The sequence below is a fragment of the Papaver somniferum genome, unplaced genomic scaffold, assembly GCF_003573695.1.
Source record: "Papaver somniferum cultivar HN1 unplaced genomic scaffold, ASM357369v1 unplaced-scaffold_10, whole genome shotgun sequence".
NCBI classification, from domain to species: domain Eukaryota; kingdom Viridiplantae; phylum Streptophyta; class Magnoliopsida; order Ranunculales; family Papaveraceae; genus Papaver; species Papaver somniferum.
Window position 1 is genome coordinate 18,159,184 of NW_020618825.1, and position 14,101 is coordinate 18,173,284.

General features: G+C 36.2%; 2 protein-coding genes across 2 annotated transcripts; both read right to left on the reverse strand.

The window, feature by feature from the left end:
- Window positions 1-340: 340 nt before the first annotated feature.
- LOC113326487 lies at window positions 341-1,249 on the reverse strand. The gene has a single exon (XM_026574209.1). The coding sequence runs from the start codon at window positions 1,247-1,249 to the stop codon at window positions 341-343; it is 909 nt and encodes a 302-aa protein (XP_026429994.1).
- Window positions 1,250-8,110: 6,861 nt separating this feature from the next.
- LOC113326489 lies at window positions 8,111-8,847 on the reverse strand. The gene is made up of 2 exons (XM_026574210.1): window positions 8,377-8,847; window positions 8,111-8,281 (listed from the first exon to the last, which is right to left on the reverse strand). Exons 1-2 carry the CDS (start codon window positions 8,845-8,847, stop codon window positions 8,111-8,113), a joined length of 642 nt encoding a protein of 213 aa, XP_026429995.1.
- Between the last annotated feature and the right edge of the window lie 5,254 nt (window positions 8,848-14,101).

Genomic DNA, 14,101 nt, shown 5'->3' on the forward strand with positions numbered 1-14,101 from the left:
TCAAATTGCCTAAGGTAGTAAGGGGTTAATATCACCGGTACTGCCAAATACAAGCTGTATTGCCTAAGTTCTTCATACCTGCAGTAGTAATACAACCAGCTAGACTTTAGCTAGATACATGACGAAAGGAAAACAACTTCTCTGCATTCAAGCAAAACAGAGAAGGTTTTTATTTTACATTCGCAGTCTCTAAACATAAATGGAGACATAAATTTTAACAAATAAAGCTTATATATATCTATGTCACTTGCCTAAGAAATCTATCATCAGGTACAGCTGCGTGCTGAACCATATTAAACTGAATCAAGGCTTTCCTTGTACACATCAGTTTTTCTCAACCTTATGCCTTGACCGGAATCCCAATCCCCAATTTCACCAGTGACAAAATTGTACAGTTTCGTGTCCTTAAATTCAGAAACAAAACCAAACTGTCTATTCCTGGAAATCCCCATTGGCAACCAACGGTCATATTGATTGGAAGTATAGTCCATGAATAATTCTCCTCGGTTGCATTGAAGTCATTCAACACCCATACTTCAAATGTCTTCAAACAGTTTGGTTCCTCAAAACGATTTGATTCCTCAATGCAAGCAAGTTGTCCCCCTATTGAATCTAGTTGGAACACTGTAGTCGCGAAAGTTATGAAATCCCCTGTATTTGGTATTGATCTGAACACCTCTTTGTTAAAATCAAATGAAACAATTGTTTGAATGTATCTTCGAAAACCTATACAGAAATAATTACCATTCAAGTATCTGCCTTGCTTGCTCCAATCAAGTACACAACATTTTGCACTACTAAAATCTGAATCTATCCAACTCCAAGAATCAGTACTTTGTCTGTATACTTGAATTTCCGGAGTAGTACCATATTGTGCACCGCTGTAGCGATTTCGATTCAAGTATCTGTTTTGACTCCACGGTTTTGGGAGAAGTTTACTTTGCCTTGTAGCAGGGTTCCAAAGAACAACGCCATCCCTGATATTGACATCATACAAACAAACTACTCCATGACAAGAACCTGCCAAGGTTGAACCTTTCTCAGTTGATTTTGCTAAAAAATAAGGTACGCTACCTACATTCTTTTTTCTTTTGTTTTTTATGCTTCCTCCATTCTGATAGACATTAAAGCTGTTTTCACCAGAAACAATTTGGAATCGACGACTATAAAAGTCGCAACAAGAATACGTATGTGTTTGATCAAACTCAAAGACCAAGGTGCCTAACTTGGGATTATTAGAGTCCTCCATGTTGGCACGATGGCGATGGATGAAAGCTAGTCAGCAGTCGGATATTCTATTTTGGTGCGCCCATTACTTTGACTTTGAACTACTGTTGACCGGCGTAGACTATAGAGAAGGTTGACTAAACGACCCTAAGAATTGGTGGTTACCCACCCAGCAATTTTGGAGTAAAATTAACAATTATTTTTTTATATATTTTTTAATCGTTAAAAAATTTGGTCCTAACAAATTCCGTAGTATCACAATGTACGATTGAAACCAAAATTTTGGTACAAAAACCACACGCAGTCGAACAGATTAAAGATTAAAAACCAGACTATAACCAAATATCAAATTATATTTGATCTGGAATCCGGACCAAAATCAAATTTGATCGAGCGAACTTTAAATGTTCTTTTATTAATAGGCGTATGTATATATAAGTTACGCTTGTTAATAGACGGATGTATATTCTACGCCTGGTTGATGAGGCGTATATATAATGTGAACTTCAGTTAGGCGTGAATATAATTTACGCCCAACAAGAATATTCTAAAATGTATATGCCTGTTGATAGGCGATGATTATAAGCTCGTCCCATTGAGACGAATGAAATATTAACGCTCGACTATATTTAGTCCTCTACGGTAGTGTAGCATCACGAATTAAACCCAAAAATTTTAGTTTTTTTTTTTGGCTTTTTTAGTCTCTGATTTTACTCGTTCCACTGCAGTTGCTCTTAGATAGTAACAATTATTTTTGGTTTTTTATTTTTCAATTAGGTTCAAAGTTAACATATAAGGAAGGTGTAAAGAACTAACTTTTAGAAGAACGAAAATAAATAAGAAAACACCATTACGAAAAGTTAAATCGAAAAAAATCACTTGTGCAATCATAGGATTGATGCATCATTTGAGGTGGAGTATGTTACAGTTACCAAGATTCCAAGTGCACAACACTACAACAAATTCTAAAAGTCAAGAGTTGGGAAAAGATTTTAGCTTTGTGCCAAGCCGAACTACCTCTGTGCCTTCACAGTTGTTTATGCAGTTTTTTTTTTTCTTTTTCAAACAAGGAACTTTTTCATTAATGAAAATTCGAGGTTACAATGAGTTTAAAATCGAAAATAAGAGAATACAAAATAACAAGAACATACCGTAAAAGTAAGGCTGCACAAGAACCGGTCAAGAAGATCTGTACCGGACCGGAACCGGAAAAACCGGACCGGAACCGGTGTAGCTGGTACAGGGACCAGGACTGGAGTGAGAGAACCGGTGTGGACCGGTACAGGTAATCGGTTCTGGGGTTGTACCGGCATGTACCGGACCAGATGTCCCGGTTGATATCAGCCGTTAGATATTTGGATTAGTTTTTAATCGTGGTCGTCCATCCTAGGTATTTGAGGTATATTATCTATCGATTCATCTTTTCTTCATCATTTTTCTTCTTCTTCTCAAAAGCTTACGGTGTTTACTGTTACGGCTCACTGAATACTGAAGAGGAGAAGTTGTTATTGTTGAATGAAATCAAAGGTGGTGTTTGTTCTTTGTTGAACATAGAGATTAAATGAAGTTAATTATGCTGATGAAGAAAAAGAATCTAAGGATCTGAAATTGGTGAAGAAGGTAACAAAGATTTAGGGTTTGTTAAGGAAGAAGAGTTTATGTCAATTGATTAATGGGTTGGTGACAAATCGAAGAGGAAGCAGTATTGTAAATGATTTGAGAAATCAGAGAAGAAGAATTGAAGTTAGGGTTTTGAATCTAGAGTTGTTGGAGCGAGAATATAAGAAATTATGTTTATTTGTTGCTGCAATTGGAGGAATTACTGGCTCGATTGATCTATGATTGTCTGATTTAGGGATCTGAATCGATCTCTCCTCGCCTCCGCAGCAAAAAACCTAAAGAGAAGAACACCTTCTTCATCCCTAATCTGTGTATATACTGCTTGTTTTAATTGATTTATGCGTGTTTTTGTTTGATTTTTTTGTTGTTGTTGTTGTGAATTTGGCTTTTTTGGATGTTAAATTGGTTGGATGGTGAATGTTTTTTTGCATGTTAAACAGTTATGGTCTTATGGATGTGAATTTGATGCCAAGTTGTGCCATCGATTGATTTACTACCATGGGTTTGAGTTAATTTTCATAGTGGCAGTAAGATGAAATATTGAGATTGATTTTTGGATCGATTGAACTCAAATTAGATGGGAATTTAGCTGGCTGCCATGAAGAAGATGAGTCTGAGCTGCTGCTGGTGATTAATGGTCTGTTGCTGTTGTTGCTGTTCATCTAGAGCAGCAGATAATGACCTCCAAAGAGGAGATCTAATTTGTTGTCTTGATTTTGTTACCTCTTAGAGTTAATTAGAATACTCTCATACCTATTTTATCTGTTGATTTTGTTGAATACACATAAATTGATTAAAGATTACACTGCTTGTGATCGATTTGGGGTCTGGGACATCTTTTGAGTATCAATAGATTTGAATGAAGATTGTTACATAGCTGCAGTGGGTAAAAACCCGATACCGGTCTTGTACCGGACCGGTACCGGAGGTACAGGTACAACACCAGGTACAAGTATAGATACCGGTCCTCAAAACGAGGTACCGGTCAACATCAAGTACAGGGACCAGTTCCATAGGAGAACCGCGCCGTACCTGGACCATGTGCAGCCTTACGCAAAAGTACAATACCGAGAAATCCGACAAGAGAAAGAGAAGGATTACCGTAGTAAGACAAGAATAAGATCCGATTAAATCGAAAAAGGAATGTTTTTTCTCGGAATTAACTTCTAACCATTTAATTTTTATTTTTTTTCTATAGAAATATGTGCTCCCAAAGTAGGAGTGATTTTCTCAAATCTCTTGTAACCAGTGATGAAGCTTCCGTCGTCAAAAAGACCACCTATGGAGATTTCGTCGCTGGATAAGTTGATGATGAAGATTCCGTCGCCGGGGATAACCAAGATGAATATTTCGTCGTTGGAGAGCATGGAGAGAATCACTATTGATCTTAGAATCCAACCCAATAACTAAGAATCTTCATTAAAGAGAAGATAAATCTCAAAAGAGTAGATAAAACCACCATACTGGTGTGGATAAGTAGGAAACATAGTAAAAACTACACTAATCTACTAACCTAAAAAACAAGGAATAATGAAGAAATCTGCTCAGATAAGGGTTGTTCTTGACGGTGTTGTTGGAGAAGAAGGAGTGGGAAAGAGAGAGGAGGATAGAGAAAAAAATTAATGTATACCCCTGACGATGATCATATTTATACAGTTTTTATGTATACCCCTGACGATGATCTAGTCCAAAAAATTTTCCCTTTTCCCCATGGTTTTATTTATGTTTATGTAGTTTTTAAAGGAAGATAAAATAAAACCACGGGGAAAAGGGGAAAAATATACCTCAAAGAATTATACTCATGTCTAGATAACACATTAAGTGGAATGAAAAAAAATAAAAATAAAAAGGTAAAATGGAAACAGTAAAAAGTAAAACCATCTTATTTTTTCTTTTTAATTAGTAATTTAATTTAATTTAATTTATTATCATTATTTTTGGAATATAAAAATAATTTCAAATCACTTCAAAAAACTAATCCTAGCAATAAGCTGGGCTCCAACTCCCTTCTGAATAATAATCCCTAATCTATGGAAAAAGTAATTACATTTCTTAGTCATAACATCAAACCTAGATAAATGGTTATGTAGCCTCTTCAGTAAATCCACCAAATCATTGTTTTAGGCGTAACCCTAAAAAACCATAACCTAGGTTGATGCTCCACAGAATGGAAGAAATCAAGGAGAGAAGAGATCTACCTCCCAGAGAGGATATGCAGAAGAAGAAAGAGGGTTGATCAAAGAAACCCTAATTCCTTCACCGGGAAACCCCTCGGAATCGCCAGTCGCCGGAGACTCTCTCTCCAAATTGGCATGTTTTGAACATTTGGTCAAAATATGAAAAGATCTATACTATATATATATATATATATTACTATCTTATACTAATATAAAAAAAGAGGTATTTTTGGGAGGTTTTTGTATCACACTATGAAAATATCCAAATTATCCGTCAAATAATTATACTAGCATGCAGAGGTTAGGAAGGCTATTTCTGTAAAATAGATAACTAAAGGGTCAAGAGTCGAACCCCAGTGAACGCAATTTTGCGATTTCACATTTATTTTTTCTTTTTTCTCCTTCGACTTTTGTTTTCAACTTCTCCTCCTATTCGTTCACTGTTTTTCTCCGTAAAATGTAATGGAAACCAAACTTAAATTCTGAAAGAGACGATAGTGAGAAAAATGGTGATTTGTGATCAAGAATCTCGAACAATTTTTCTTACTACCCTCTTTATTCTCTGCAACTTGAAAAAACCTTATACAAATGTTCTCCAGCGACTTGAAAAAAAAACCCTAGGTCTTAAAATTTGGATTTCTCGAAGAACAAGATGAAGTGAGACGGCTTAAATGTTGCTTCAAAACTCAAGATTGCTTCTGATTTTTTGAAGATATGATTTTGATTATGAATCCCCCAATTTAATTTTTTATTTATATGTGAAATTAGGGTTTAGGGTTTCATGTGATTTTTCCAATTTGATAAACCAATCTGTAATGGCTTCAATTTCAGCAAGTTTATTAGCTATGACAGTCCTGTTTTTTGATTAAATTGGTTATACTAAGGATTTCATACTGCATTAAAAACCATCATTGCCGATTCGTCTGTTTCTTAGTACCCCTGGGTGCGTATGTTAGTTGCTATAGACACTCAAATACTTGGCCTTCATGCCTTCACAGCAGATAGAAGACCTTGCAACTTCTAAACAAGAAGCTATTTCGTTACTTATTCCCTTCTTATATTTACTGCACCAACACGAATTATGCAATTGTTTTTATATGCCTTATTAACTGAGTAATGAATTTTTGGAAATGTACATAATTGTAGATATGAGCTTCTTTAAGCATATCAGGCATATGTAAACTGACTATGAAAATGCAAATTTAGTATTAGAATTGAGTAGACATCTATTCGTTAATGTGTTTTATCATGAATGTTGATGATGCAGAATTATGGCATGCATGACTATGAAAACAAGAGAAGAATTTGTGATTATTGTAAATTAGTATGCAATCTTTCGATCAATTACATAGTAATAGTGAATCTGTTGATGAGTTTGTTATCTGATTAACATACTCTTACAGTTAACTTTCTAATTCCCTCTATCATGGGTTCAACATCTGATTCCTTAATGAACTTACCATCACAGACTTTTGTTTATGAGCTCTAACTATTTGTGTGCATGTCAACTGAAGTAGGAAAATACATAAGGACGCATAGTGAACATAGATCTGCTGACAGGTTTAAAAACAGTTTGTGAACATAAATCCGCTGACAGGTTTAAAAGTATTTTGTGAAAAATAACAAGTCCACGGGTTTTATATATGAACGCATAGTCTCCGCGTATGTTTTGTTAGAAAACACATAAGAACGATGAAAACTTAAATGAAAGGTTTTGTCATGGAAATCACATTGCGTGCGAGGAAAAATATGGATCTGAAAAGGAAAACACAGATTTAGAGTGCCTTTTGCAAAAGTATACGCTGATCTAATATGAAACATAGACCCAGAAGGTTTTTTTTCAAAGAAAATGGGGATGAGCTATTTTAAATGTGAGCTGCCCGAAACACTATTATAGGAGGAATAGCGCTGAGAGACCAAAAGTAAATTACAGAGAAAGATAAATCCTTTACCGGGACTAGAATCCCTGTTTCTAGCGCCAGATTGTGAACACAGAAATAACGATGGTATTTTAGTGACCACAAACAATGTTCGCAATTATAATAAAAATGACATAATGATAGTGATACGACTGGGGTCGTGCAAGAAAACAAGAGGAGCTCTGAGATTGAGGGCTCATCCTTGCTCTTCTCACGATATACACAGTGATAGTGTGAAAGACACATAATATAAAGGTTACGAATACTATAAAGTGCAGAATGTTAACAAGACGCAGATTTACGTGGTTCAGCACTAAGGCCTACGTCCATGGGAGTTGGTGTTTCACTATGTATTTAGAGATTACAAATAGAGTCAAATGACTTTGAGTGAGGAACGAAGCTAGGGAAGGAAATGGACTCATACTTACTCTTACAGTTTTCCTCTCTCCTAAGCTTTTCTTATCTCTAACTAAAAAATGGTCGACCCCTCTCTTAGGGGAGAGGGGTATTTATAGGCTTCCTTGATGGGGCCCTCCTCTATAGGAAGCTATGTCCTTATCGTCTCGATTTCGGTGTCGACCCCAATGGGTGTCTTCGTTCTCGTACAATGGCCCCACCGGTAATGTGAAATAACGATGGGTCACCTCCTTCTCCTCCACTGGGTAACTGACACGTACCCTATGCTCATAGTATTTAATGCGGGTGGTTGAGTGTTCTGCATGCGCCAGATAGGTGTCTGCCGCCCCCATCACATCCTTGTCAGTGAGGCCCATCCTCGCCGTTGATTTTGGATCGTCCTCAGAATGGAATAAAGTAGACCTTTGGGTGTTCCTTAGTACTTCCGGTGCTCCGTCCTTTTGGTGCTCCTTGACTCTCCATCATGGGATCATCATGTTGATGAATAGATGGGATGATGCATGTCTTTGGCGTGTCGGAACGTGGCATCCTATCTTGATGCCCAAATGTTGTACGACGTCCAGGTGTCATCCCTCCTACACGTGGCAGATGATAAATTATGTGTATACATCACCATTTTCTTCCTTATTATTTTTGGCTTCATTTGTTTCCACGGTATCTCTCATTTCACCATTTTCTTCATTACTGTTATCCTTAACAATTCTAAAGTGAATATATATTATTCCCAATGTGTCATGTACACAAGAGATGCTATGCCCTTGGAAACACATACTCTACTGCACTAAAAAAGCCACTATATGCATCAGTTACAACTACTGAAGAAACCTCATTATCCCGATATAAACGTTTGACACATTGCAAAGCCAATATGTAGTTTTCAATTTTCTCTCTACTGATAAAAGCAAGCGCAACCGTAAACGTCTTTTGGTTTTGTATGTATTATCATGTAGAATAAACTTATGGAAACACTGGGCTAGTAAAACATATTTAGGGTGAGCAAAGAATAAAACAGTTACCTCCTTTGTTATGGGATCATGCTTGCGTTCAACTGTGTATTTGTGTTCTTCTAACAACTTCATGAATTGTTGCATTACCGACCTGCCCTCATTCCAAATTTCTTTTAGTTTAGCTCTAGCGTTGTACACATTTCTTATAGTACAACAATTATCCTTATTGTCCTGTTTTATCGAAGTTGAAATATTCCAAGGTTTAGCACCAGCCACAATAAAGCTCTCTACTTTATTGAATTCTTCATCCTTCAACCTTGCTACGTATGCATGTCCGGTAAGAGTTTTAGGGAGATCATGATTATGAGAACCACACTTTACCCTTACCCGCCATTTTCCATCATCTCCACAAAGAGCACTGAGCATAAATGGACACCCGCATTTCTTAGTACCAGAATGCCTTTTCTTCACATTTGTTGTCTTTGATATATGTTTTTTACCCTTGTGGCTGACATGCAAGCCACTTCTCTCGCATTGCATTTCTAGATATGATCCTTTTCCACTGGTATCTAGATTTTTTTCCCTTAATGACTTGCAAACAATGACGCAGTTCGGATTTTTTCCTAATTCCATACATCAATCACGAACCGCTTCCTTGGACTCGAATACATGTACTCAAATTAGTATACAATAACATAACACTTTAGATAAGTATATGTGATTGACTATATTTTAGAGTTCAGTTTGTAATACCACCCAACATACCTTATTGGTTGTAAAAAATTCAGTTAAGTCTAAATTGGAAGAAGCAGGACGAGTTGCATAGTCAAGTCCAAATTCATCGCCTCCAACATCCACAACTAGATCCTTAATTTCATAATCAAGAACCTTAAAAAATATACAAAATAGTGTTAGTTGCATCTCTAATCTGTAAACTAATATCTAACATATCCTAATTAACCCCATGGACAAAGGAAAAAGAGCAGATTATATGCAAAAGTTAAATACCTCAGTCAATTGATTTTCTTCTAATATTTCTTCATCGTGTTGCTTTTCTTCTGCTTCCACGTCAAATAATCGGATATGATAGTTTTCTTTCATTTTAGCACTTCACAATCAGGATGAAATTAATAATCAAAGCATTTTGATATTATCTAGGGTTTGTTAATACCAACTAATAAAAAAACAAAATTAAGGTTAAACAGGATATGTACGTACGGTTAGTTCATGAAGACTAAATGGTAACATAAGAAACTAAACTACAAAAGGTATTTTATTGATAGGGGGAAAGATTATTTTAATACCACCCAATGATGACCCGGAGTCAAATAACCAAGACTAAAGTCAGCTTTCTCTCTAATAAAAGTAGCTTTCTCCTTATTAATTATCTAATAACTTGGGTTCACGTTTAGAGGATTATTATACAAGTAAAATTCACGCCCAAATGGGCTGTAGCACGTGCAGACGGGTGATCTTTTAAATGAAAAAATAAAGAATAAATATCCAGACTAAGGGGTGTTCCTTATAAAAAACCTAACATTTTTAGGGGCCACTCAAAAGGAATTAGGGGCCATCTTTTTATTCCCATCCATTGAAGGGAGTTAAGGGGTGTCTTACAAATAGTAATTGTCTATATTATATTTTGCCTTTATACTAAATCTAAACCTATATCCCTCATATCATTCCTCTTCTTCTCTTTTCTACCCATTGATACTTTTTTCATCATTTTATACTACACCATTTTTGCCGAATAGTAACTAAAATTCGTAACGGCCCAGCAACCGTGACAAAATTGACAGTTACAAAAAGCCGTTACAACCTAATTGTAACAAGTTGAAGCCGTTACGAAATTTTTTTGTGATTCGTAACAAGTGTTAGCTGTTACGAATCGTAACAGGCTAATTATTTACGCGTGCTGCTCACACGCTTGGTCACACTAGAGTCGGGTAACAGGTGTATTTGCGCGTGTGCCATTCAATCGTGTGCCATTTTTTTCCACCCAACATGGATTACGCTAGAGGATAATTTTCCCCCATTCCCATCGAGTAAACCCCATTTCTCTTTTCCCATTCTCTCTCTTTTTTTCTCCCCCTTCTCATCGAGTAAACCCATCTCTTATCTTCCCCCTGGATATTCAGATGTGCACCACATCTGATTTTAAGTCTTCTCAACTGAAGATTTCAGTTCTTCAATCATCTGTTAATCATCATCATCATCGTCATCATCATCAGTTTAGGGTTTCGATTTCAGTTTCTCATCATCAGTTTTAGGGTTTTATCTATTCTGTTATCAAATCATCTGATCTTTGAAGAATTGATCTTCAATCATCTGTTACGCGAGTTTAGGTTTTTGATTTCACAGATCTCTGTAAATATTTATCATCTGTAGGATTTCAGTTTGTAAATTAGATTTTAAGGATTTAGTATTTCAATTGATTTTAGGGTTTCTTATTACTCGTTTGATTTGGTATTGAAATTCTCAGGGTTGGGTTTGATTCTCTGCAGACGAACCCATATTTAATTAGGGTTTGATTTGAATCGTTGTACACAAATTATAAACCTTCTCAATATGATGTACATAGTTATTATTTATGATTAGTCAATCTGAACTGAGAGCATATTAGATTTCTGATTCTGATTTACGATTTTAGTTGTGGTATGTACTGTTCATTGCATAAATAAGGTTTAGTATTAAGTTTATGTCTCTTTAATAATTATACATAATAGGTAGGGTTCATTGCTTAAATAAGTTTCAAATTTTTCATGTAACTCATCTTTAAGTGTATGAATCAAGTATCAATCTTTTTTGCACATGTATTCATAAATCCAGTCAGTTGGACTGATATGATAGTATAGGAATTTAGTTATATTTGTTTTGATGGTAGTTTGCAAATATGCGTGCTGTCAAAGAGTTGTTGCTAATGTCATTGTTTGGCTTTACAGATGCCAAGCTTTTGATTGGTAGGAGATTCAGTAACACCACTGTCTAGGGTGATATGAAGCACTGGCCATTCAAGGTTCTATGCGGTCCAGCTGACAAGCCCATGATTGAGGTATCATACAAGGATGAGGAGCAGTAGTTTGCTGCTGAGGAGATCTCTTAAATTGAAGGTCATACCTGAAAAAGTATGGGGTTGTGGGTCTTCCTTAAGAGTATTGGTTTTATTCGATTTGAAGGGGATTGTAATTTTATTATGTTTGTAATTTGTCGTGCTATATGTATCTTGTGCAGTTTAACTTCATTACCGTCTTGATTGGGTGGTTTGGTCTCTCTAACACAACTTCATGTTGCAAACAACAAGCTGACTAATTTTCCACGTCTGGAAATCTTGAAAGTAAATAACAACAGGTAATACTCACGTTTATAACCATTTTCACTTTGTGAATTTTACCGTAGTTAAATTAATTTCTCTCTCTAAATTATTCATGTTATTGCCTTGGTGGCAGGATAAGCTCAGTTCTTGGTGCAGGTTGATCTCAAATTTCTTGGTAGACTTGCCTGACACAGTTGGGAGTTTACGGAATCTTGAGGTACTCCAATCTTCTTTTTTCCTACCATTGTCAATTATCTGAATCATATCATCATTTACTTAGTCCCATGTTTGTGTAGGCTCTGCATCTGAGTAATAATGGCCTCAAATCCCTTCCTTCGATGCTATTCAAACTGTGCACCCAGCTCTCGACTCTTGATCTTCATAATACAAAAATCACAATTGATATTCTCAATCAGGTATTGACTTTTGATTCTATTTTTTTCTTATCTAAAACTTGTGCAAGAGGTGATAGTCTTATGTATCCAAGTATTATGTCACACAAGAAGTTTGAAGGGTGGGAAAGTTTTGATGAGCGTCATAGATTAAAGCATCAAAAGCAACTGGATTTTAGAGTTGGAAGTTCTGGTGTGTTTGATGAATGTGCTGATAAATATTAATAAGGTACTCGATCTCTCAAGTCGCATATTGCCGCTGTTAAACCGTTGTTAACAATGTTTTGTGTCTGCAGGTGAAGTACTGCGTAGCTGCTTCTTTCTTGGTAGAGAAATCCTGAAAGAGCAATGGTCATTGGATTGAAGATACATAGATGTTGTCGCGTTGGATTCCATCAGCTTTGTCTATCCTGCTTCAGATGCAGCAGTCTGCGGCATGAGAAGGCTTTTATGTGAGTCGTGTTTGTGTTTTTGTTAGCCTGTGACATGGGAAAACTTAGATATAAGTTAGGAACTTAGAAAGTTTTTTAAGTTTCTGTGAACTGAACTTTGAAACTTAGTAAATTTTTGTCTATGTATTCCCTCAGAATTTGATACTTAACAAAAAAAATTGATACTTAGAAAAGTTTGTGTTTTTTTTATATGAATGTGTAGATATGAATTGATTAGGTATAGTATGAATTGATTGAAAAATTATGCCACATAGTTCAAGATATCCAATCTGCAATGCCAGCATCAGTTGGCTCAAACTTGGCCATCACCTCAAAATCTCCATCTCCACAGGGTGTTTCTGCTTCACCTCTATCATCTCCACAGGGTGTTTCTGCTTTACCTCTATCATCTCCACAAGCTGCGACGAGTTCACCAGCTGCATCAGGAGTACATGGCATGCCGCGTTGTTCATTACTGAACTTCGAGGGTCAAGTGGTTGCAACTGGTAACATCTGTACTGGTGGTTTAGGAGAAATAATTCACGAAGATCCTGTACCCTTACATCTTGCCAAGGTGTGTATCGATACTATTTCCAAGCCAGATGCAATAACTGTGAGTGCCAACAAGTTTTTAGGCTTATTTTCCACTTTTTTTTTTCCAGTTCACACTTTTTTATGTATGCTGACTCATACGCATACTCTTATGCAGTTGTGCATAAGAATAGCTTTACTTGAAGCAACTTTTTTTGTCCGATGTAACTTTTTCCTGAATTATGTGAACACAAACCGGCTTATGAATGGATATGCACTTTCAGTTCATCATTTATTTTTATATGTGTGGGTGGCTTTTGTTCTGTTATATGTGAATGCACAGGGGACTTCTCGCAAGGTCAGCTGAAGCAGCAGTAGCCATCCGGGGAAATATCAATCCCTGGTAAGTACTTCACTTGGTTATATTTGTACTATAAAGTTTAAGAGGTGTGGTTTCTGACCTTCAATTTACACTTGCGAGGTATTATGCTGTTGGGAAGTGAACTACAGCTGGATTGGCATCAACTTGTGTACCTGCTAGAATACCGGGTAAGTACTTCACTTGTATATTTCTAGATTCCATGTTTCTTACGGGACTTTTGTTTGTTGCGCGTGCGAGAGAGCTTATGGACTTTGGTTTGTTTCAGGACCAATTGCAATGATGGCCTGGATCAGTGGTTGCAGTTTCAGTTGAAGCTCTTGATGACTAAATCATGGGCTTGTTCTTATTACAAAACCACAGTAAGTATTTCTCATTGTTCTTCTCCCCAATTTATATTTTTTTGAAGTTTTGTCTGCCTTTAACATAGGTTGGTATATATGCTTAGGAAGTTTAAACTTAGCAGATACTTTTCATCTATAACTTTATGCATGGATTTCGAACTTGAAGTCTTAAAATTTGCAGCTTCAAGTTGGTTTATCAGCTCTAGCTGCGAACATAGAAAATTGCAGGGGAAGAATTGTTATAGAACAAGTAACCCCCTGTTAGTCAAAGTCAGATATTTGCAGCAGCAAAAATATATTCATATATTAGTTGGACGATTAATTTATTGAAACGTCATGAGTTATATGAATGAAGTCGATCTTATCTTTATGATTCCATGAAGCTTCAAACCGAATTTTATATT

Bases quoted from the DNA above. Each gene is read 5' to 3' on its own strand.
- LOC113326487 (XM_026574209.1), bottom strand. From the start codon at position 1,249: ATGGAGGACTCTAATAATCCCAAGTTAGGCACCTTGGTCTTTGAGTTT.
- LOC113326489 (XM_026574210.1), bottom strand. From the start codon at position 8,847: ATGCAATGCGAGAGAAGTGGCTTGCATGTCAGCCACAAGGGTAAAAAA. The intron at 8,282-8,376 runs GTAACTGTTTTA...CAAAACCAAAAG, and splicing joins ATGATCCCATAACAAAGGAG to ACGTTTACGGTTGCGCTTGC.